Raw genomic sequence first — 26,359 nt, 5'->3', positions numbered from 1 at the left:
TTTAGAGAGAATAAATGCTTCAAACAAGACTCTTTAACAAAAAGACGAATCCTTAAATACAGCAGTTTTAATATATTATACAAACTGTTAGAGATGATTTTTATAATTTATAAAAAACGGCAGAAAATACGAAAACTCATGATGAAATTCCAGAACATGAAATAAGGTTCAGTGACAAAGAACATTTTAAAGTGAATATTTTTGTACGATGTATGTGATTCTTCAATTAGCAACATTAAAAAAAGATCTGAAGGATATAAAACTATTAACAATAAATTCAAATCAATTTTTCATGATTTAAAATGTTATACAAGTTTTAAACCTAGCAGAACTGAAAAATGGAGTATTACAATTTAAGACTTTTATAAGTAAAGAAAATATTATTTCGCCTATATCCATGTAGTTATTTATTCAGGAAAATAATATTATTGGAACATTCCCAAATTTAAACACAATTCTGAGAATTTATTTAACCTTTCCAATAAGCAATGCAAGCGGTGAAAGATCATTCTCAGTAACTGCCAGAATAAGAAATTTTTTAATATTTACATTAGGCTAACAAAAATTAAATAATTTATATAATAATAATAATAATAATTTATTCATCCTGAAAGATCATTTTTGTACATGTATATTATTTTTTCTATTTTTTTCCCTTGGAATCCGATCATTAAATAGAACTTTACTATATGCTTTGAAACCAAACTACCCAATGCAAAGTATGTGTCATGACAGAAAATAGGCCCGTACTTACAATGTTGCCTAGGGCCCGCTTTAGCCTTAGTCCGCCACTGTACGGCAAAAATTGTGAAAACGGAAATCCCGGTTTTGAGAAAATTAATAAAAACTGCATAACTCGCAAACGACGATAGATTAACTTATTTTGACAACGGATACATCATCGACGTACAAAAATACGTCAATAAACATGTATTGGTTAACTTCCGCTCATATTTTTTTACTTCCGGTGAAAATTTTTGTGGAATTACGGTTAAAATCTCGAGACTCACCTTTTTTTTAAGGTAAAATCCTTATAGTCCAAGAGATAGAGCCGAAATTTTGAACTGATCAGTAATATGACATTTCTCTATTGGAATATATTCATTGTAACTGGGTTAAGACTTTGCCTTACAGGCGGACGCCCCTCGTGGTACAGGGGGTGGCTATACAGGGATGAAGTTGTCATTTTTTTCGGAAAAATTAACGATCGATAATATGGCTGAAAATTTGCCCAGAGTAAGATCTTGGTATAACTAGACCCCAAAGGGCGGACGCGAGAGTGGATACATAAGGGGTGGCGGACAGGGGTGAAGTTGCAATTTTTTAAGGAAAAATGAACGATAAGTAATATGTCCGCCATTTTCATGGCGCATTATTTAGCCCCTAAAAACTCTAAATCCAAAAGGGCGGACAGCTGGGTTGGTACAGAGAGCCATAAAACGGGGTCAAAAGTACCACTTGCCTGCGCATTTTAGGTCTCGGTAACAATTTTCAAACTGATTTTATTATATTTTTATACCGATTGATTTGAAAATTTGTATGCTCACTTCTGTTACTATTCTGAAAAGCGTCAAGTAGAGTTTTCCTCAAAATTTTCCAAAAAAATTTCCGTAAATGAAAATTTTCGTAATTTTTTGAGGTAAAATCTAATTTGTAGAATCTTTTCGATTTTCTGTAAGTTATACCATGATTTTTTTCCAAAAATTTTCAAACGATTTTTCCGATAAGAAAAAAAAATTTAGAAAAACTTCTAAAACATTTGATAAAACTCTACGTCATCGTCTGAATCTTTTATAGAATATTTTGTAGTTTTAAAATGATATTATGATAATGTTTTTTTCTCAAACTAAAGTCATATTTACTTTAGAAATCACATTTTTTTCTTAAATATAAATATTTTACCAATTAATTTTTAATTGAATAAATGTTTGATATTAGAATGAAAAACAAAAAAAAATTATTTTCAATATAATAATCAATTGAAATTATCTGATGATTGATAAAAATTAATTATGAAACCGGTTAAGTAATTTTATTAAATTTAAGTAATTTTATAATGTTAACTATTGAATATTTTCGGTATAACAAATAGTAATTTTACTTATTTTTTATTACAATAAAAAGGTTTTTAAATTTATATTGCCTAAATAATGGTTGTTCAGATATAAGAAAAATTTGAGTTATTATTACATTAATAATCAAATACAAAATATATTATTTCTATTTATCAATAGGTAAAATTCAATTTGTAAAATTCCTTTAACATTTTACAAATAATTATTTATAATAAATAATTATTAATAAAAATCAATTTAATAGTGGAATTATCAATATTCTAAGTTTTGAAATTTACTTTGTAGATATTTTCAATATTTATTTTTAACTTTCAAATTGATTGAATTTTTTGTTTCATTAGTTAATTATAATTTTACAAATTCTGATTGGACATTAATTTTGCATCATTATTATTTTAAAATATTAAAATAATAATGATGTAAAAATTAAAATAATGCGCGTTCCATTTAGATCAGTAATTCTAGACGCATGCGCTAAATTTTGACTGTTATTCTTTCTTTTCTGGGCATTGGACCACCTGGCCATGTCGTTATTATTGTAATAAAAAATAATGTATTTGTTATACCGAAAATATTCAATAGTTAACATTATAAAATTACTTAAATTTAATAAAATTACTTAACCGGCTTCATAATTAATTTTTATCAATCATCGGATAATTTCAATTGAATATATTGAAAATAATTTTTTTTTGTTTTTCATTCTAATATCAAACATTTATTCAATTAAAAATGAATTGGTAAAATATTTATATTTAAGAAAAAAATGTGATTTGTAAAGTAAATATGACTTTAGTTTGAAAAAAAAAACATTACCATAATATCATTTTAAAACTATAAAATATTCTATAAAAGATTCAGACGATGACGTAGAGTTTTATCAAATGTTTTAGAAGTTTTTCTAAATTTTTTTTTCTTATCGGAAAAATCGTTTGAAAATTTTTGGGAAAAAATCATGGTATAACTTACAGAAAATCGAAAGGATTCTACAAATTAGATTTTACCTCAAAAAATTACGAAAATTTTCATTTACGGAAATTTTTTTGGAAAATTTTGAGGAAAACTCTACTTGACGCTTTTCAGAATAGTAACAGAAGTGAGCATACAAATTTTCAAATCAATCGGTATAAAAATATCATAATAAAATCAGTTTGAAACTTGTTACCGAGACCTAAAATGCGTAGGCAAGTGGTACATTTGACCCCGTTTTATGGCTCTCTGTACCAACCCAGCTGTCCGCCCTTTTGGATTTAGAGTTTTTAGGGGCTAAATAATGAGCCATGAAAATGGCGGACATATTACTGATCGTTAATTTTTCCTCAAAAAATTGCAACTTCTCCCCTGTCCGCCACCCCTTATGTATCCACTCTCGCGTGCGCCCTTTGGGATTTCGTCTAGTTATACCAAGATCTTACTCTGCTCAAATTTTCAGCCATATTATCGATGGTTAATTTTTCCGAAAAAAATGACAATGTCATCCCTGTATAGCCACCACCTGTACCACGAGGGGCGTCCGCCTGTAAGGCAAAGTCTTAACCCAGTTACAATGAATATATTCCAATAGAGCAATGTCATATTACTGATCAGTTCAAAATTTCGGCTCTATCTCTCCGACTATTAATTTGTAATAAACGATAGATTTGATTTCTATCACAACTTGGTTTGCAAAATAAAAATTCGACAGAAAAATGATTTTCGTACCGATAAAGATTTTTGCCCGTTAAAGTTTGGGAACTTCTTGTGTAATACTTGCAGATTCGGTACATCGAAAAGAATCAGAGATCAACTCTAAACTATTTTAGTACAATTCGTGACATTTTGGTCGCATTTACATTGTGACTGTTGATTTATTTTTTGTTTTTCTTAAGTTTTTACTTAGACAAACTTTGTCTTTATTAAAAAGTTATTGTGCCAATTATGATTTTTCTCGAGGCGTTGTTGTTATCCCTACATGTAAAAGAAATATGTGGAGGTCCAAAATGATTTACATTATTTGTACCCGGCCAACAAAGGAGGCGTACCCTGTATATTTTCAAATCATAATTAATCTCTACTACTACTTTTTGCATCTAAGATTTTGATAAAAAACCAAATGCTTTTGAAGGTGGAGAGGGATAGGTTTCACACAAACAGAACACCGAATTACTTGAATGAGAAATTGTACATCATGATTTGTAGGCTCCTCCGAAATAGTCTTAACTTCCTTTATTTGGATTCTATTCCCTCGTTGTGTACTAGGTGAAGATTCTTTGATTGCTTTAAGTTTATTCGCTCTAGTTGCTAAACTGTCGTTTTTGCTAAACAAAGATGATGGCTTTTCTTTTTGCAAAGAAAAGCTGTCTGAAACTAGTAATTTAATGAAATCATTAGATGTAATCGTGTCAGTACCAGCCGAGACACGTTAAAAATAAACAAATTTAAAAAAGAGCACAAATTATTATTGTTCTGCGATAATTTCTATATTTTTTACCTGTTCGCTGGCCGGTATCTACAGGTTTTATTTTTCTCTTTGGTAATGATATGCTAACTGTTGTGATTGGTTGGGCATCATCTTGCATATTGGCTAAATCTGGAGTGGATATCCACGATGATGGATAATTGAAACTATTACTATCATTGTGACTATTTTCAATTGTGGATAAATTTGTACTTGACATCCAACTTCTATTTTTGGTCTCACCATCTCTGAAACAAAAAATTTTAGGGAAAAAGTAGGTAAAGTACATCCACAAATATAATGCCTTGACTTATGCATAATTTTGGTAAGTGGTAAACCAAGCAATCAACACTGCAGAGGTTTAAGAATGAAAGGCTAGCTTTGAGCTTTTAGAAGCTCAAGTGCTGTACGATTTTTATAAGAGATATCCTGATTTATATAGAAAATCAGAGTTATAAAATCATTACCAATTTTTATAAAAAAGTTAGGCAACTAAACATTCACAATTGAAGAAATAAAAGCATATGCAATATTAATTAAATATTTATTTGCAAAATTGTAATAGAGCTAAACAAAAATATTATTGTGTGAAGTCAGTGTCACTATCACTATCATCTGCTAAATGAACTATACTTTATTTGTTTATATTGACAGCTCATTACAAATACAAATCTTTACTATTCTGCAAACAGTAGGTAAAGTGGTCAAACTGAAATCACTCAAAATAATATCCTATCCTGTTGTAATGTAGTTATAGATATTTTTTTAAAGAGTCCACCCTGTTCACATAGAAATAACAATACAAACCCATGTATTATATACCTAACCATGGATATACAGGGTGTTTCAAAAAAGGTAACCCCGTCTCTAGGGTAGGTAAAAAACTGAAAAATAATTGGGGTTTGCTTAGTAAAAAATTTTTGTAACGCCATCCGTTTTTAAGATACAGGGCGTGAAAGAAAAAAAATACGCATTTTTTACGATTTTGCCGAAACTACTGGCAACATTGTAATGCAATTTTATACGAATGTGTTTTGGAAGCTGATACATCCCATGAATTTGTTTTTATATCTGATTCTCATAGAGGGCGCTAGTTGCACGGATCGTACTAAGTATTAGTCAATATAACTTTTTTAAGAGTATAATTATTAATTAAAATTTAAAGTAAACTTAAACATCATTCAATTTTACACGAAAAAGGTACTCTTGGTAAAACTCGATACTGTGTACCGTTTTCGGAATATTTTGATTTGAAAATTATGAAGTAATAATTGATGCTGGTACTAATGATAAAGTTCTAATAGGTATACCTCTTAATTTTCTCCAAGTGTGCCATGGAAATCTGACATTTATTGATTGTTATGACGATAAATCAACAATAATTAGAGTTTTGAAACCTTGTTATTTGTAAAATCAAATCAAAATGTACTCAAATGTTGAATACACTGACATGTTATTAACCTTAGGCGAATGTTTAGGATGTTCTAGTGCAGCATAGTTTTCAAATAAAAATATTCCGAAAACGGTACACAGTATCGAGTTTTACCAAGAGTACCTTTTTCGTGTAAAATTGAATGATGTTGTTTACTTGAAATTTTGATTAATAATTTTATACTCTTAAAAAAGTTATATTGACTAATACTTAGTACGATCCGTGAAACTAGCGCCCTCTATGAGAATCAGATATAAAAACAAATTCATGGGATTTATCAGCTTCCAAAACATATTCGTATAAAATTGCATTACAATGTTGCCAGTAGTTTCGGAAAAATCGTAAAAAATGCGTAAAATTTTTTTTTAACGCCCTGTATCTTGAAAACGGATGGCGTTACAAAAATTTTTTATTAAGCAAACCCCAATTATTTTTCAGTTTTTTACCTACCCTAGAAACGGGGTTACCTTTTTTTGAAACACCCTGTACAAATCATGGGTAACTGTTGGAGAATCAAAAAGGGACAGATTTATATTGGTCCAGTTATCTTTAGTTAAGTACGGTTTTTATGGAATTTAGTAAAAGTTGTTTGACACCTTTCAATTTAAAAGTTGTATTTTTGTCTGGCCACTTCACCTTTTATTTGAACCCATATTAAGGTGGCAAACGTAATACCCTTATTCTTTTTGTTGTTGCCATTTCGCCAATGACATATTTTTTATAGTATATGCGATTTATGATTCCTTACAATTCGTAATGATTCCGTTTTAAGCATAGTCTGATCATACGGTGTTGTTTTGCCTTGGAGCCAGTCAATTATATCTACTTTTTTCCATGAGACCGTCGGTAAGTTTTCCACTAATTTTGAGTGATAGCTGGCGTTATCGAAAGCAATGACAGCATTATTTGGTAGAAAATTCAATACCTGAGAAAAGTTATCCTAAAAAAAATCGAAAATTCTTTCTAAAATATCCTTCTATACTATAATTCCACTATTTGGAAGAGTGATTTCATCGTTTGAAGGCAGAGAAGTGAGGAAAGACGTATGAAAATCCAGTAGAGTACACTCACTTTTATTTCAACGTTAATTATATTATATTTTTTAACTATTATTTGTTCGAAATTGGCCACAATATAAAATTTACAGGTTTTTACTAACGTTTCGATCTCTATATCCAAAGACACAGTCACAGAAATTGCACAAGCAAAAAGCTATAAAAAATAAATATATCTATCATTTATATATCGATTCGACCGTTACTTGATGGAAATTCATTTTATGTAACAATAAAACACTGAAAACTTTGTTTTCAAAACATCCACAAAATTTATTATAAAATCTTATCACTACAGCTGTTTCGGCAAGGTACCTTTCTCAAGTGATCTATTTTTGGTATGCATTTACACTTTATAGTCTTTAACGAAACCACTTTATAGTCTTTAACCAACTTGAGACAAACAGTTCTCCCCTCCTCAACCTATTTGGTTAAAGACTATAATGTGTAAATGCATACCAAAAATAGATCACTTGAGAAAGGTACTCTGCCGAAATAGCTGTAGTGATACGATTTTATAATAAATTTTGTGGAAGTTTTGAAAACAAAGTTTCCAGTCTTTTATTGTTACAAAAAGCTATAAAAAACAAATGAATTTGCAGAAAGCTTATTGATGCTACCCGGCTGTCGCGGAAGTTACGCTAAAACGTCTGTTGACGTGACCTGACCAGGTTCTAATTTTGTTAAGATTCTCTTAAATCAGCGCTCAAGTACTTCAGAAGTCATTTCTTCATGACAATCTCCTGTTTTTCTTGACTCATATTGAAGCAAACCATCATCAAGAAACCCTGTATCACTTCCTATATGGATAATGATTAAACGTCGTCCCTTTCCTGATGGAGCTTTTAATCCTGTAAAGCAGCCTTCTATAAATGCTTCGCGTTTACCTTTGACATTTAAATCTACCTTCGTTAATTCAGGTTTCATCCAAATAATATGTTTTCCATTCAATGCTTTGAAGTGTGCGTATTTCTTTAAAATATTTTCTTCTCCACACAATAATTTCTTTTTTTTTTTTTAATAACACACTTTTTCTGTTTTTACATATCGAAAGGTTATTTCGCGAATAGTTCTGATTAATAAGTACTCTATGAGATATCTTGGGTAAAAACTAATTGTTTTCGAGCCCTTGAGAAATTTTTTCAGTGTTGGAATTTTACTCCGAAAATAAAATGTCTTGTCTCGTCATCCAAAACAGTGCTTTTTCTACCTCTAGTTTTACGTTTTACTTGCTTTTTATTTTCCGATGTATTTTTAGGCACATGATAAATACAGCTAATGAATACTTTTGTTAAACTGCTACAAATATAGACCGCTTGGCTAATATTTGATGCCATTTTTCTGCATCATGCAATTCAATTCCTTCATATTGTATCACTACCTTCTCTTCTGACGTTAACATTTTGCTGTCTTGTCTTGGAACAACTCGGTTGTTCGTCCATTATATTTTAATAATCACAGAATATAATTAAAAATTTACTCAATACGACAAACTCCAATAACACTAGGATTTTCACCACAAACTTCAACCGCAAAAAATATAATCACAAAAGACAACAGAAGCACTTCCGCCAGCACCGCCTATGTAAATGAACGTTTCTTGCTTCGGCAGGTGCGGTGGTATTACCGCTACGATGCTTTACAAATTCCCAAGTTGCCAAGTTTTTGAAACGGAATGGGAATGAAATGTAACATATCAATTTTTATTTTATAAACTTAAATATGTAACAAAACTAAACATGTAAATAAAATTTATTTCAATAAAATTTTGTGCACAATTTTTTTTATTGAAAAAACTCATTTTTTTGGAATTTTTATGTCGGTAATAATCGCTGCGTCGAAGAATTCAGGTTTGTATGACCATAACTGCTACTTGTGAACAAGAATCGGCTACACTGTACGGCATCTTGTGGTTACGTCTGCTATAGAGAAGCACAAATAAATGTACTAATTATACATTCTATGATTTCTGATGAGAAAACGCAAATTAAACGGGTAGTTTTCGGGGGCCGCTGAGTACATTTAAATTTAAGGATATTCGGCGTTTAAACGATTAAATCCCTCTTCCAAATAGTGGAATTTTACTATAGAAAGGCTTGTTGAGAACTAATATTTTTGAAACGGTATGATTTTCGTTGAGCCAGGTTTCATCTGAATAGAAAATACACCTTCCTTCTAATCTAAATCTTTTTATCATTCTCAAAAATTGCCTTCGTCTACAAAAAATCTCTTCTGTATCGTTCAATATAGGTTTTTTCTTTGATTTTCATAGCAAAAGCCGATTTCTTTAAGTAATTACCATAACTTATCTCGGCCAAAGTGAGGAAAATTAGTAATTCTTATTGCCTTTAATATTGTATCCAATGTAGGAATCTTCGTGTTTAAATAGAACGAATGAACTTTTCTCCGAAGGACGTTTCTATGAAAGTCATTAATTTCCAATGGTGGTTTTCCTTCATGTCTTTTTGACTCAGTAATGTTTTCTTGTTTTTTTTTTTTGAAGAATCCATCATTTACTTAGATACTAGTTTGTTGTTTTTTGTATTTACCCAAATTCAAAAGTAATTAATAAATACAGTTTTTTTGAAGTTTATTATTTTTTACGATTTTATTTTATTGACAATTTCTTTCTGCTTTATTAATATTAATAGTTTGGTCTTAGTAATGATTTGGTATATTTTATAACGAATTTAAGTCCTTTATAAATATCTGGTTAAGATTTATTGGCTCCCTTTTTATCTTTGCACTTTAGTAGCATTCAATTTTTCTTGATTTTTTTGGCCAAACTGTTATTTTTCTATTAGCTATATTCATGCCCACTCCCAATGACGCTCCCGATAACGCGGCCTTCGTATTGTCCTTGTTACGGCCGGCTTATTACCACCTGCAATAACTTTTTGGCCGTTTCAATAATAAACATAAAAGAGCGAATAAATAAACCTCGACCGGAACTAATAAAGTATGTCAATGATAAGCTACATATTAATAAGTTCCCAGATGCTAAAAATTGCCATAGATTTTACTAATAATAATTACAACAAAGCGTGATTAATTAAATACGCAAGCTCAATATTTATTTTAATTATACTTTTTGAACTCAGTCCAAAAATTTCAAAGCAAGTTTATAAATTGAAAACGCCATCGTATTGTCTTAGACTTAGACTATATCAAACAAAATAAAAAATGCACATACCTAGTACTCCATGATAAACTAGGTGTAGAAACAGTGGATGCATCTTTGTGCAGATTTGATTCGCTTTCTCTTTTCTTTCCGCCATGTTCTTTGTAGTCCCTAAAGAGTTAACAGTTATTATACTACCGCTTTATACACAAAGGAAAGTAGAGTTTTTATATATATATTTTTTGTATATACACACAACCAAACTTATATGGAATCAGTATGTATTTCAAACCAATATTTATTTCTTTTAAAAAACTTGTTATTGTTGCGAAGAATAAATGTTTTTATTAACAATAAACAAACCAATAAAACAATCAAATAACACAGTCCGGGTATAGATTATTTTGTGTTAGTTGTAAATTGATCGAAAATAAATAAATTAACTTTCGCTTTCAAAAACGAAAATATGCCTTATGTGGGGTTAAAGGATGTGCAAAGGGGAAAGATTATTGGTCTTGTGGGGCAAGGAATATCTCAGGGGGACATAGCTGCAGTGGTAGGTGTAACACAGGGCGTTATGTCAAAAACCTATGGTATGTATTAGGAATTAGGAACTCTCAAGAATAGACCAAGATAAAGTCGCCAAAAACTAATAATGGCTTGTCACGATCGTTTTATTGTCCAAGTAGCTAGATAGAAGAGACCCAACATTTTCTCACCCGCACCTCCAAAACCAGCTTTTGAACGGTACAGGTGTAAGTGTTTCAGTTGAAACGATAAGAAGAAGACTTCGTGCCCTAGTACTATACAGATGTAGACAGTTAGGAGTTTTCGAGTTGACCAAGCAACACAAGATTGATCGCCTAAATTGGTGTCTTCAATAACAAAGCTGGAACATTGGACCATTGGTTAATTTTCATGCATGATAATGCACCTCCACATACCAGTAGAGTCACTATAGGCTTCCTTGAAGCAGAAGGTATCACTATTCTGTGGTGGCCTGCTTGCTCACCCGACCTTAACTCTATAGAGCATTTGTGGGATATGCTTAAAAAAAGAATTAGACCTCGCTGGGATAATCTACAAAACACCGTACACCATACAGTAAAAATTTGTTTAAGTCATTAAACACCTACGCATGATCCGCGTTTAGCTATTCATATGCTATTGTTAAGGGGACTAAAACGGATGTAGAAAATCTTCAGCGAAAAGTACGAACAAACCTCACAAACGCACAAAAACACCATCCTCGTAGTGCAGTAGAAAGAGCGACATTACCGCGGTATTTAGGAGGAAAAGGACTTATGGATGTAAGTGAGCAATTAGATAAACAGATTACTAATTTAAGAACTTATTTTCAGATGCAGGCTGAGAAAACTACTTTACATCTCGCAATTTGTGTAGTAGATGATACAACACTGCTTAAACTGGGGGAAATAGAAATGCCAAGAAACCCCCTTTCTAGGGACGAAAAAATGCGCACCTGGATGGGTAAACCTCTGCACAGGTAACATCCCAATGAGATCAGTCAAGACCATGTCGACAATATAGCATAGCGTCGAAGTATTGGCTGACATCAGGAAGTATGTTCCCTGAAATCCTTCATGAAACATTGGTTACCTTCATAGTTATCTTAATTTTATTCACTGCCACCCTAAATAGCATGCTTGTATCAACACCATACAAATCTCGTAAGTTCTTCAGCCATGAGATTCTTCTTCGTCCTGGACTGCGTTTGCCTACTATTTTTCCTTGCATGATATTTTGTAGCAACCTATATTTGGGACCTCTCATTACATGTCCGAAATACTCCAGCTTTCTCTGCTTGATGCTTTTTATGATCTCAGTAGTCTTGCTGAGACGTTCTAGTATTGTGGAGTTTCGAATCTTCTCCACCCAGGAAACTTTTAAAATTCTTCTATAGCACCACATTTCGAAAGCCTCAAGGCGATTTAGATCGATTTTATTCACACTTCAGGACTCGACACCATAAAGTAAGACCGAGAACACGTAGCAGCGAAGTAGGCGGATCCTCAATGCCAATTTTAGGTCTTTGTTACATAACACCTTGAACATCCTTGTAAAAGCCGCTCTAGCCTGCTCTATCCTAGATCTAATTTCGCCTAGATCTAATTTCGCTAAAATGACAACGACAAGCTATAATGGGACCGCACTGTGGTCAAACAAAATACATTAAAAATAATAAACATTGAAGTGTTAATAACCTTTGTTTCTATCAGAACGGAAGAGTTATTATATTTTATAACTGTTTTATTATTAATTTTACGAAAAAAAGGTATTTTACATAAAAAGCCTGCCTGGTCTAAAACCTGAGATGCAATCATCAGATATCAAATTGTATCAATCTTATACGAGGTATGTAAAAAAATATGAATTTAGCTCAAGAGTAAAGTACTTTTATATTTCACAGTACCGAAAATTTGTATTATAAAAAGTTATATCTGTATGCTTCTTACAATTTTGTTTTTTTTTACCGTAAAATTATATCCTCGCACCTGGGCGGCAGATACCCTAGGAATGGCCCTGGATAGTGTAAACAATAGATTTAATGATTCCAACTTCAACTCAACGGTAAAATTATTCCTTAAGGCTACAATAACCTATATTAGACCTACTTCTCCAAGAGCCATGGTCTGTGAGCACGAATGGATAGAAGCTAATGACGCGCTGAATCCGGATATCAGGTAATACCCAGGTTCCATTAGTCTTCTTCCGTAATACATGGCTCTGCTAAGTGTGAACATCCATTTCTTGGATTAGAAACAGACAAATAAAGTAAACTATAAAAGGTTCAGTAAGCTAGCATGATGGCTAGTACAGTTATATTAAAAAAAAAGGGTACAAGTATTAGAAAGAAAAGTTAACGTCATCCTATTTGTGTAAAACCGGCTGGGATTTTTGGAGGTTATCAAATGTCACAGGTTATTAAAAATATAAATCATTGGCGTTGAGCATTAATTAGACGAAACCATTTATTCAACAATTATATAAAGAATAATTTTAATGACTGTTACAAATAGAATTTATCTAGAGATCTAGAGATCAAGATCTTCTCAGCACTCTAAGATTGTATCCCACAATTGATCTGAATTTTGTGGCATAAAATTTCTTTGATATATTTTTTTAACAATTATGCCCCAAATGTTTTCAATTGGATATATATCTGGACTGTGCGCAGACCATGGCAATACTTCCAGGTTTTGCGTTTGAAACCAATTCCTTACGGCATGGGCAGTGTGGACTGAACAATTATCTTGTTGATATATAAAAGTATTATTAGGATACAATTGCTCAATAGAAGGGAGCATTACGTGTTCCAAAACGTTAATGTAATTGTCGGCAGTAAATCTTCCCTCTAATCGCCAACAAACACCAGGTCCATGTATACTAATCCAACTCCATACATTTACACAAAAACGTCCAGATTTATTATGAGAGTGAATATATCGTTCTTCAAACCTAGTATTGGCTGGACGATAAACACGGATTTGACCGTTATAGGTCGACTGAAAAGTCTTTTCATCAGTAAAAATGACGTTGTTCCAAAATTGTTGGTTGCGGTAAATATAGTTTAGTGCAAATATTACTCTTGCTTGCCGATGTTCAACAGTTACTAATGGTTTTTTAGCAGCTGGTTGGTTTTTTAATTCAGATTTATTGATCCTTCTGCTTACAGTAGGTTGGGCACCAGGAAATCCCGTATGAATCCTTGAATCCTTCGACGTCGCAAATGGACTATCTCTTAAGAATTGAACTAAAGCAGCATCTTGTTGAGGAGTGGATACTTTGGAACGCCCTGAACCAACTTTTCTTTTTAATGATTGTTGTTGGACCCATCGTTGCTTAATTCTGAAGATTGTTTTCAAATTTCTATTATAGAAATTTGCTAGCGCACGAATTGACCATCCTTCTTCCATTTTCGTAATTATTTGAGCCTTTTCAATTTCACTTAAATGACGAGGCATATTAATTTTTTATTGTACGTAACGTTAAACCTTCTATCAAATTAAACGTCTTTGACGTCTATGAGTTGCATTTTTGATCACTTATGACATTTAATAACCTCAAAAAATCCCAGCCGGTTTTACACAAATAGGATGACGTTAACTTCTCTTTCTAATACTTGTACCCTTTTTTTTTAATATAACTGTACGAGGAAACAAAAAGAAGATTTTTTTTATTAAATTTATTAAAATCCTTTATAAAAGGTATATAATTAATACTATAATTAATTATATACCTTTTATAAAGGATTTTAATAAACTTTTTGTGATACATGGTATACAGCCAGTTACAGGAACTTTGTTTCGTTGTGGAAAAAGAAAAAGCACCTCCTGAGGCAAGCTCTAGACCCAAAAGAGGCACAACCACAGGTGCTAAAAAGATATTTTAGGCAGCAATGCTAAACGACCTTTTTATCTACAATCTACACCATAATTAAAACTAACTTTTAAAAAACAAACAACGAACCAAACTATTTTTGTCTTTTTAATGGGGTATCAGTTGACCAAGATATGAGAAATATGGAAATACGTGCTTGGCGGAGGAAGGCGATGGATAGGGACGACTGGAGAAAAATTCTTGGGGAGGCTAGGACCCACACAGGGTTGTAAAGCCAAAATGATGATGATGAATGATGATCAGTTGACTAACACTTTTATTTGAACAATATTGATAAATAAGTAAAGCTTGGACTTTAATTTTTACATAAACATACTGACTTTTACACAAACAGAAACAGACTATTTTTCTGGCAATAAAGTTTTTCGGTACGTTTTTTCTGATCCACACTGTGTAATAGTGCTGTATGTACAATAAAAGTAGTGATATTTTAAGTACACACATACTTTAATCTTAAATTCAGCTTTAATAACAGAAATTGGGGCATAAACAGAGATAATCGTAGTAATCGCCAGCTAGGAGGAACCAACGCCGGGGATCTTTACTTTTTCCGAAAATTTCCAGAAATAATATCTTCGTAAAACTCACCAATAACAAGTAGAGGGCCAGATCGGCAACCTTAAGAGCCACCCGTGCTCTCTGATATTCTATGTACTCGGTCTGCTCCAGGCCAGCCGACGCCAAAAAGTTATTACCATACTGAACAAAATCAGCAGACTAACGTTAGGCTGTATTTGTCAATTTTGCTAGCCCCAAGTGCCGTAGAAAAGCATACGAATCCATAGAAGGGACCAGAAAGAATTGATGAAAGGCATGCTTTTTAACGATGTATGCAAATCCAAAAGATTAAAATCCCGTAGCAGATTCTTGGATGTGGCTTTAGATCACCCACCTGACAAATATCCACTCGTCAAGGAGATGCCCACTACCCAAACTTCAAGTAGTCAGTACGACGAAGAACCAGCGTGGCACCAGTGAAAAATCGCAAAATGAAATAGGCTCTAGTAGTAGATAGGAAATATATAAAACATGAAACATATAGTGACCTGTCCAAACTACCACAATAGCTACAACCTCGATGACCAAGGGCTTAACAAGCAAGAAGAGTTGGACGTAGTCCAGTACTCGATAAAATTTAGAAATTTCGGACGCAAAAAACTAAGTAAATTTCCAATGTTGCAGAGAAGCTGTTGATAAGTGGTATCCTAACAAATTCTCGCAGTATAAAAAAAGGATCTGGGATAGCGGGTACTACACACTATTTTCTAATACTCCTAAGTCATTTACTGATGTAGCTTCGTCTGTTTTGCGAACCAATTCTGAGCCAAATCACTTCTTGTCAGCAAAGATAACATTTTTAAATGTATTCATAAAATAAAATGTTCACATTCTGCTATTTGTTAAAAGGAGTTGTGAAAAGTTATAGTATAACTCATAATGTCTGTAAATTTAGAAAGTAATTTACCTAAAACATCGTTTACATCTTGTGGGCCATCTTACTTGTGGATGAAATCCTAAAGGACAAAGGGGATCGCCCCGTACGGAAGGATATGCATGGTGCATTATGTCTGACTAGAAATCTGAAACAAAAAATTTGTTATGTTAGTGTTTTAACAATAAATGGTTGGTTTTATTGTAATCTGTATTTATTATAATTGTAAATGTAATCTACAAAAAAGTACGTTTTTATTTAGGTATTAATACTACCAACAATCTAAAATTAAAAAGAAAATTGGAAGTCCTTCAAAATATAAATTAAATTTTACAAAATATAGGAATTTTTTTCCCTATTTTCTTCCTTATACACATATAATACAGAGTGGACCAAAAGTCTGGAAACACCTAATTATCTCTAAATGAATAGTCCGAATTATACAAAAATCGGGATACGCTTATTATGCAATATGGACATTTCAAGTTAGATGCTTGCAATGTTGCCAGATTTGCCATTTTTCTATCACTAGTCACTTATGTTTTTTAAATTCAGCACTATGTATATTGTATTAGTATTGGAATCCTAACTTCAATGCGAGTTCAACCATATGTAACACTTGGTATTTTATTTAGTCGGGAACATTTTAAAAAGATAAAACCAAAGCCTAGAAACGCCTAATCGCCTCAATAAATTTTTTGATTCAAGTTATGTACAAATCAATTTGAACATATTAATTAAAAGTTTACTACAGCTTTTAAAAACACATAAAACAACTGCCAGCTTTAGTTATAAATATAATTTATTTTCCAAACTTTTTAATAAACCTGAAGCTCTTGTTAGTTTTATGAATTAATGTCAAAATGACATTTCATATTTACTGAATTACTTCAAAACTATTTGCCACTGAGAAGTTTTATTTATTTAAGACCTTTGTGGCTAGGTAAAATACTAAGTGTTACATTTGACTGAACTCGTATTGAAGTGAGGATTCCAATAATAATACAATATACAGAGTGTTGTATTTAAAAAATCAAAGTGACTGATGATATCAAAAAAAATGTAAATCCGGAAACTATACAGACATTAAACTTGAAAGCTCGAGGTTTCTCGATCCAAACGCGCGTTTTTCTACGTTGGATAGATGGCGTGTGCCTTTCTTGTTGCCTCAAACTGCTTCTGAAAACATATGTATCAGACTACTTATTAAAATAATTATTTTAATTAGCAACCCATAGTACAAATTGTTTGATTATATCAATTATACTTTTTCTTCCTAGATATCGTGTTGTCCATTCTATCGCACTCCGTAGCCAAACTTTGGGCAAAAAAAGTCGTTTCAGTGTGTTATTGTTACATAAAAAGAATTTCCATCAAGTAACGGTCAAGTCCATCACTTAAAATATTAGTTGTTAATCTTGTTATCATAAAATAAAACAAAACTTTTAAGCAATTACTTTTTAATTATATAAATATATATAAATTTTTATTTATTTAAAAAACAATATCGCTGCTTTAGAACAGAACTAGTCTATGTCCGAAATCGCAACTTTTCAGGAGAGTAATTTGAAGTTTTTCAGAAGTTTAGTTTTCCATTATTTTGTTTTTTAAGCATTAACGTTTACTTTTCATTACATTGGCCTTTATGGTCCAGTTTTCTACACCATATAGCAGTATGGAGTAAATGTAACTTTTTACAAAGCGATATCGAAGCGTTAAGTGAAGGCTGTTGTTGCTTAGCAAGGTTCTCATATTAGTAAATGCTGTTCTGGCTTGCTCAATCCTGCAACGTATCTCTATGTCTGGATCTAGATCTTCAGTTATCCAACTACCGAGAGATCTGAACTTGGGGATCTTTTGGATGTTCTTATTGTTTACTCTTATGTTTAATTGCATATTTCGTGTTCTGCTAACCACCATTACCTTCGTCTTGTCTATATTAATCTTCAAGCCCAGTCGTTCTCCTTCAGTGTTTATTCTATCTATTAGTCGTTGTAGCGCTTCTTGGCTATCAGCTACTATGACTGTATCATCAGCATAGCGAAGATTACTAAAAGTCTGTCCGTTGATTTTGATTCTATCTGCAGTGTCACTTAAAGCTCTATCGAAAATCATTTCAGAGTAAAGATTAAAAAGGAGGGGTGACAGAACACAACCCTGTCGTACACCTTTTTCGATTGAGAAATATGATGTAGATTCCAGTCCTACTCTCACAGATGCCACTTGATTCATATAAAGGTTCTTTATGATTTTAAGGTCATTCTCATCTATATAACGTTCCTGGAGCAATCTTACTAATTATGAATGATTAACATAATCGAACGCTTTCTGGTAATCTATTAAGCATAGGAAGACATCTTTTTGCTGATCTCTGCATTTCTGAAGTAGGACAGTTAAGCTATAAAGTGCTTCTCGTGTGCCAAATCCTTGTCTGAAACCGAACTGCGTGGGGCTAATGTCTCTTTCAGATATGTTGTATATTCTTGTGTGAATTATCTTTAAGAAGAGTTTTAGGACCTGGCTCAATAAGCTGATCATTCGGAATTGGTCGCAACTATTAGCGTTTGGCTTTTTTGGTATTCGTATAAAGGTTGATTGAAGCCAACCTTGTGGTATATGACCGGACCCATAAATGTCATTAAAAAGATCTACCAAGGCGTCTATATTGTCTTCACTCAACATTGTTAGAACCTCTATGTATATGTCGTCTAGGCCTGGGGCTCTTCCCCATTTGCTCTGTTTGATTGCCCTTACAACTTCTGACTTCAATATTTTGGAAGAGGGTTCACTTTTATATTCACTTTCAGAGTTTCTTCTAGTGTTGCCTGAGTATAGTTGCTGTGTGTAGTTTCTCCAATGTTGAAGTAGATCCTTGGGATCAGTAATTAATTTATTGTCCTTCACAATACTGTTAAAATTGCAAGATTTTGTATGACCTGTCACTTCTTTAACGAGTTTATGTATGTTAAAGTGGTGATGTTTTTCTTCCAATTCCTCCATTTCTGCACACCTGTCTAGCAGCCACTGTTCGTTAGCTTTGCGACACTCTTTTCGTATTTGTCGGTTAATCTGCTGATGTTTGGTTCGGTGTTTGTTTTTAAATGATCTGCGGTCGTCCATCATTGATAATATTTCGTCAGTCATCCAATTCTTCTTTTTGTACTTTTGGGAAGTGATCAGAGACTTGGTGGTAGTTACGATAGCTTTTTTAATACAATTCCATTAAATACTGGCCGGTTGTTTAGATCTTGCGGTAATATCCGCTATTGCCTCATTAAATTTTTCTGTACTTTTAGTTTAACATTAGGTTGTTTTAAGCTGTTTATATCAATTTTCTTTATGGATTTTCTTTTAATTTTCTTAAGCTTAATTTTCAATTTTCCTACTACGGGATTGTGATCAGATCCGATATCTGTTCCAGGGTACGTTTTTACTCCTTGCAATCTATTTCTGTATCTCTGATTAATCAATAAAAAATCAATTTGATTTCTTACGATGTTGTCATGCGTATGTTGTGGAGACTGCCAGGTGTAGAGTCTTCGAGGTGGCAGTTTGTACCAGGTATTCGCAATGACTAATTTTTCTTTTTGACAGAACTGGATTAGCATATCACCTCTCTCGTTTCGATCTCCTAAGCCAAAGTCACCCACGACATCTTCAACACGTCCTCGCCTTACCTACGCATTAAAATCTCCCATATGATTATAAGTGTCTGGTTCTTGATCAGTTTCATTAACTCGTTAATCTCTCTGTACAATTGTTTTACTTCATTTTCAGGCTTGTCCAAGGTTGGTGCATAGATTTGTATAATGTTAAGGTCAACAGGATCGGCATGGACTTGTAGTAGTGCTGCCCTATCTGAGTATGCCATGAAGTTCTTTACTGATTTGTTTGAGGCTGTGTTAACTAGAAATCCAACTCCGTTATAATAATGGGATAGGTTATTTCCTGAGTAATATAGTGTCGCTTTTTCTTTAGTACATTTATCACTGTTAGGCCATCTGATTTCGCCAAGTCCTATGATGTCTAGGTCGCATCGTTCCATTTCTTGTATTATGTTGTCTAGTTTACCGGCGGTGTAAAGACTTTTAACGTTCCAAGTACCCAGTTTTAGCTTTGGGGTTTTTCCCACTTTCGGGTGGTTCCTAGCATTGTTTTTGTTCGCGGAGATTCTTAGCACCCCTTGGGCACTGAAGGCCTGCCACGGACTAGGCAAGCTTCTTGGCTAGGCATTCTTGGGATATCCTTGGGGACCTTTAATACGGTGGTTTCTCATTGCCTTTTGTATTCTTATGCCATTAACATCCTTTGTTCATCCGCCTTTTAGAGACAGTTTCCCACCCCAAGGACAAAAGAATGCCCTGTCTCACGTATGCTCATCCACCCTCTATCCAGAGACCGTTGGCAAGGTGAGTGGAATCGCTTATACCGGCGATCGTTCGGTCAAAATTGACTTTATAATAGCCCTAAAATCTGGGGTCGCCACTTCCGCCATTGTCGTCGTACCGAAGGTATCGTTCTCCGCCGTGATTGTCGTTGTGGTCTTCATCCGTAACCCTGGACAATTGACCCAAAACAGGTACTAGTTCCCCGGGTCAGGGACCACCTGGAATCTATGGAGGGCAGGGACTGATTCATTTTCCCTGATAGGACTGTCCAAGGTAATCCAAGGAGTTCCTACCCACTACCCACCCAGTATCGACAAGAGGAAATTTATTTCTAATTTCTTCTGCGACCCTACTTAAACCATGTGCTAAGCAAGTAGTATATTATATTTACAAGCTTGCTCATTTTTAAGAGCTTCGATTAATAAATGTGCGATGTAGCGGCCAAAAGAATCAATTATTTTATCCACGCATACGTCTTCTATATCTAATTTTATTTTACTGAATACCAAAGAACATACAGAATCCTCCGCGTTTCTTCTTAAGCTTCTTTCACTTGGAATATTACATTTGCAGTATTTTCCAAGAAACATGCACAAATTTCCATTTGATAATTTCGACAAAGATATATTTGAGCTTAACAATGCTTCACACAAATCATGGTTAAATATCTCTTACTCACTTGATTTCAGATTAATTGATTGTAAACACCTAGATAGGAATCTTGCTTTTTCTCTCCAGATTCTAATTTGACTATTTGGATTTTTTTTTCGCATGGTATATGCAAAAAACTCCTGTAGTATTGTTACGAACATGCATTCGACGTAGCCCATATAACGGTTGCATCGCGAGACGACGAGAAGGTTCCAGATGAATCGAGCGCGGGAAAGATCGACCCGTCAAACAAACGAATTAGAGATGGACTACTCCAGAATATTCTAGTACATAATAACTATTATATCTAAGCAGACCTTCTATGAGTTAAGTTAGTTGATAAGATATTTTCGTGCTGTAAACTTATAAATAAATATATTTATATAAATTAAAAACCGCTCGTTTTCTTTAAATACGCTACAGTATGTTAACTAAATCATTTTTAGATCGAGGGGCATTTAAATTCGCTTCTTTCGGTTCAAGTTCAAAACATAAACTATATTAAAATTTTCCTTACCGAAGTTAATAAAACGGGCGTGCATGATTTGGACGCTAAACTTAAAATTCGACACTGAAAAATAAAATTACCTGTTTCTGCATACATGATTTGGACGCTGGGTGTAATTGAAATGTAAATGGAAAGTCAGGTAATAAAATTCTAGAGATTAAGCTTGATAAGGTTTATTTGTCACTTTGAAATAAATACGACATACATTTTACGAAATGGAATCGATCGATACAGTTAGTTTGATACTCATGTATCCTATTTCTAACGAACATAATTTTTTTTCTACTCTTTGGATCTTTAAGTCTATTACTTTCACTATTACAGGCACTATTAATTTTAATGTAAGTTTCAGTTTGAAAATTTTTTAAAACATCAATAAAATGGAAAATATTTGGATGAGCATGGTAAAAATTATCATTAAAACGCGAGTGGAACGATTCACAAGCATTAGTTGTTAATTGTAAACTCTCACTCATCGCAGCCCACATCTCCGACGGAAATATTGCGTGGTCGCCAATGTAGTTGTCTAATAAGTAGTCGGAAAACTTTTCAATTTTTGAATCCTTTGGTTGAATAGCCATAAAATCATATATGAAAGATTCTTCGACTTCTGAGGGAGGTAAAAATGGCAGCCCAAAAATATATTTCAGCCATTTAGATATTTCACTGTCTGCCAATTTATATTCCCGAATTAAGCCACAACCACCGATATTACGATACCAAGCTTGCATAAGATGAAAACGGCACCCTTTAATGTGCACATTTGGAAATTCAAAACGCGCAGCATTGTGGATAGCAATTTCAAAATCGGAGAAAATGATTTTTGGATTGAATTTTAGACCAATTACTTCACATTTGCGTTTCAAAACATTAAATATTTTTATATAGGTTTGTTCCGATTTGTCGGGAAGTAAACAATAACACAATGGTATATAATGTCCATTGATAAATACATGTATGGTAAAAAATGTTTGAAATATTGAGCACAGTAACTAAATGTACCGTCCATATAAATCGTTTCACTGCCGCACAGAAAACGCATTTTAGTGTTACACGAGAAGATGATAATGTTAGAACTTAGTTCAACCACAAATATAAAATTCTCGTCTTTAAGTGTTTTGATATTCATAATATTTACCGCAGCAATAGTTTCTTCTTTACTTTTGGGCAGTTTCGGTTGAGCCATTCGCCGTTCACTGTATATTTGATTTCGTATTAAATTAACGTCTTTAACAGACATGTGGCTCAAGCAATCTACATTTTCTTTCAACGCACTATGTATGATTTTGGACGGCCTTTCGGTCAAATTATCCTTAGCCTTCCTTTTGGCACTACTACGCACAATCTGTCTATTAAGCGTCTTGATATCACACTCGTGATTATGTTCTAGATTACTTCGGATCACTAACTTTTCTGGCCCTTTCGTGAATATCTTCGCTTTACACGACCGTTTTACGCACCTCCAATACGTTTCTCCCGATTTTAGTACTTTATCTTGAGAAAAAGTAAAACTGTTCACTTTGAGCAAAATTTTACCACGACTACTTACTAACGTTGAAATTTCCATGTTCACTTTTCACTATTCTCTGACAAACTAATAACTAGTTACTAAGTAAATTTCAATGACCATCATTAAACCCTAATTATATCTAATATCTGGTACCTGCGATAATCCTTCCGGCAGCGTCCAAAACAAGGGTACTTTTAAGACCCTCAGGTACTTCAGCGTCGAAAACATGCCCGCCCCAATAAACACCATATTAGCTGTTGTAAATGTCGAAGAAACTTTGCCCAAGTTTTCACGAGCCACGCTACATCGCTTGCTAAGTGATATGGATTTTGTGTTTATAAAACGTGGCAGAAATTCAATTTTGATTGAAAAACCAGAAATCATCTGGTGGCGTCATCGTTATTTACGCACAATTCGTAAATACCGTGCAGAAGGATGCAACATAGTGTATTTGGATGAATCATGGGTAAATATCGGGCACAGTGTAAAAAAATAATGGGTTGATAAAACAATTACATCTCATCGCGATGCTTTTGTTCGTGGTCTGACAACAGGATTAAAAGCTCCAACAGCTCGTAGTGCACGGTTCGTTTTATTGCACGCATGATCTACCAGTGGATTTGGTGATGGAGCAGAGCTCACGTTTTTGGCAAAGAAAAATACTCAGGACTACCACGACGAAATGGATGGACCGACCTTCGAAGATTGGTTCGAAAATAACTTAATGCTAAATTTCCCAGAAAAAACTGTTGTGGTAATGGACAATGCCTCCTATTACAGCAGAAAGTCAGAACAAATTTCCAACAGTTCAACACTAAAAAAAATATTCAAGAGTGGCGTCTGTCAAAGAACCTATTTTTTGAAGAAGACTACCTAAAATGTGAGTTACTTAATGTAGTCAAGACCTTCAAAGCAAAATATGACAGGTACATAATAGAAGATATTGCCAAAAAGCACAATGTGAAGATTCTGAGGCTCTCACCCTCAGTGTTCACTGTTAACTCAATCCCATCGAAATGGTTTGGAGTGAAGTGAAACGGTATATAGCTGTAAGCAACGTGAATTTTAAAGAAGCTGAAATGCGAAATTTAATTACAGCAGCGTACCAGGTCATTACGCCAGAGAAATGGAAAAACTACATAAACCACGTAATAGCAACAGAAAAAAAATGTGGGAAATTGACAATTTGTTGGATGATATCGAATCAATTATTATAAATATAAATAACGGAGATAGTTATGACAGTGACGATAATAATGATGATGATGATAGTGAAGCAGAAACTAAATGTGACAGCGATTGACAGAAAAAGGAACTAAATATAATGGTGCACAATTACGATTACTTACACACAAAATTAAATACAATGATTTCTTTTATTTTCAATTTATTAGTTTTATTTTCGGATATTTCTACGTTTTGTTACTGCCAACATATACAGTGCGGTTTTTAAAAGTCCTTCCCCCCTTAACTTTTGAACGGAACAATACATAAATAAAATGTGTCTTTATATTTTAGTTTTATATTATTCGATTTTATTTAAATCTATAAACAAATGGTTTGTATCGCTAGCACATACTGTAGAGTTAAAAACAAACTGCTTGTGTGACATAAATAAAAGGCATTTCTTAATTTCCATTTTATTTTAATTTAATCCAAGAATGTTGTAGCAACTATTATTTATGTTTGAGAACCACTGACAGAAGGAAGCCAGGCAGGGTCGTTAGTAGGCATTAGTACTTAAGCTACCCTCAACACAAAAGATGGATTAGATATTTATTTTAATACAAGTTTGCAAAGAAATATGGCATCGATGTTGTGCATTTACCCTGTACAGACTAGTTACTTTGAGACAATCTATAGCTACCTGAAACAGGGTTAAAAATGCAATTGACCCCGGAACAATCCGAAAGGATCTCCCTGGCAAAAAAGCCATACGATATTATTATTATTTATTATTAATGTTTGTATTATTATTATTCTTTACCGAGGGGAAAACCAAGACGATATATTTTGAGACAAGCTATACCTATTTAGGAATTGTTAATGGATTAAGATAAGAATAATATTATTTTGGAAATATCAGGTATCAGGTTTTGAACCATAAAATAAATAAACAAATAAATTCGTTTTGTAAACCCATTATACGCACTTTTTGTAAAATGTATCAGTATATGCAAAATTCAAAAGAAAATACAAAAATATGCAAATGCATATGCACTTTTGCATATTTGCCTGACTCTGGTGATAATATTTAATGTACTAAATGAAATCCTTTTCTATTTTCAACAAAATAAGATTTTGTAAAACCGGGTCGGTTTATTTGTTGCTAAAATATGATAATTTGTTTCTCTCTCTTTTAAAAGAGAGAAACTCAACTTATTACCTACAAAAGTGGACAAAATCACTCCCAAATAGATTATTTCATGACCAGAAAAGAAGATATACACGGATGTAAAGATTGCAAAGTAATAGGGAGACAGTAAGCCAACAACATAAGTTGCTTGTGCTGGACATCGAAGTAAATTAGGGAAACTAATCCAAAATATCGAAGAGGGCCACAAAAAATCAAGTGGTGGATGTTAAAAGATGAGAAAGAAAGTCTATTAAGGGAAGAATAGTAGAAAAATGTGTTGGAACATAAAAGGAAGCCCTTTATATTAGCCCAAATATTTAAATACTTAGAACAAAAACTGGAACAGCGAAGACAATCTCTCGAGGAAAAAGGTTTAAAACTTAGTAGGACAAAAATAGAGTATGTATTTGGAATGTTCATTTAAAGATAGAGTTACTACAAATAAAATGATGTCTGTGGATGGTGAAATGATTGTTAGAAGTAATAGTTTTAAGTACCTAGGATCGGTATTACAGAGTAATGGGGAAATAGATGGAGATGCATCTAATAGAATTAGGGTTGGATGGATGAAGTAGAAGGAAGCGAGTGGTCTGTTGTGTGTCAAAAATTCCAATAAGGCTAAAGGGAAAATTCTTTAAAAGAGCCATAAAACCAACTATGATGTGCGAAACTGAATGATAAACAGTTAAAAACTTGTGTGTCAAAAAATCCAATAAGGCTAAAGGGAAAATTCTTTAAAAGAGCCATAAAACCAACTATGATGTGCGAAACTGAATGATAAACAGTTAAAACAAAAGAGAAACAATAAATGCATGTAGCGCAAGTGAGAATGCTTAGATGGATGAGTGGAGTGACAAAAAAGGATACATTTTAGAATGAGTATATTAGGGAAAGTCTAGGGGGTCACCAATTGATGCCAAAATGGGAGGGCATAGGTTAAGATGGTTTGACCATGTTCAGCGTCGAGAAGTT

The 26,359-nt window shown here is 33.2% G+C and overlaps 1 protein-coding gene across 4 annotated transcripts in view; it reads right to left on the bottom strand.

Moving 5' to 3' along the window:
• The window catches only part of LOC140452409 (uncharacterized), a 98,206-nt gene that overhangs the window by 64,051 nt on the left and 7,796 nt on the right, over window positions 1-26,359 (bottom strand). For 3 of the 4 annotated variants that reach the window (XM_072546643.1, XM_072546646.1, XM_072546644.1), the window contains exons 2-5: window positions 16,008-16,122; window positions 10,193-10,291; window positions 4,546-4,760; window positions 4,222-4,421 (exon numbers count right to left, since the gene is read on the bottom strand). In XM_072546643.1, the coding sequence (XP_072402744.1) occupies window positions 4,222-4,421; window positions 4,546-4,760; window positions 10,193-10,291; window positions 16,008-16,105 (612 nt within the window). In that variant the 5' untranslated portion in view covers window positions 16,106-16,122. The remainder of the gene's footprint in view (window positions 1-4,221; window positions 4,422-4,545; window positions 4,761-10,192; window positions 10,292-16,007; window positions 16,123-26,359) is intronic. The other variant, XM_072546645.1, reaches the window with a different exon arrangement.

Source organism: Diabrotica undecimpunctata, chromosome 10 (assembly GCF_040954645.1).
Source record: "Diabrotica undecimpunctata isolate CICGRU chromosome 10, icDiaUnde3, whole genome shotgun sequence".
NCBI classification, from domain to species: Eukaryota; Metazoa; Arthropoda; class Insecta; order Coleoptera; family Chrysomelidae; genus Diabrotica; species Diabrotica undecimpunctata.
Note: the sequence above shows the minus strand (reverse complement) of the source record. Positions and strands in the feature narration are given on the sequence as shown.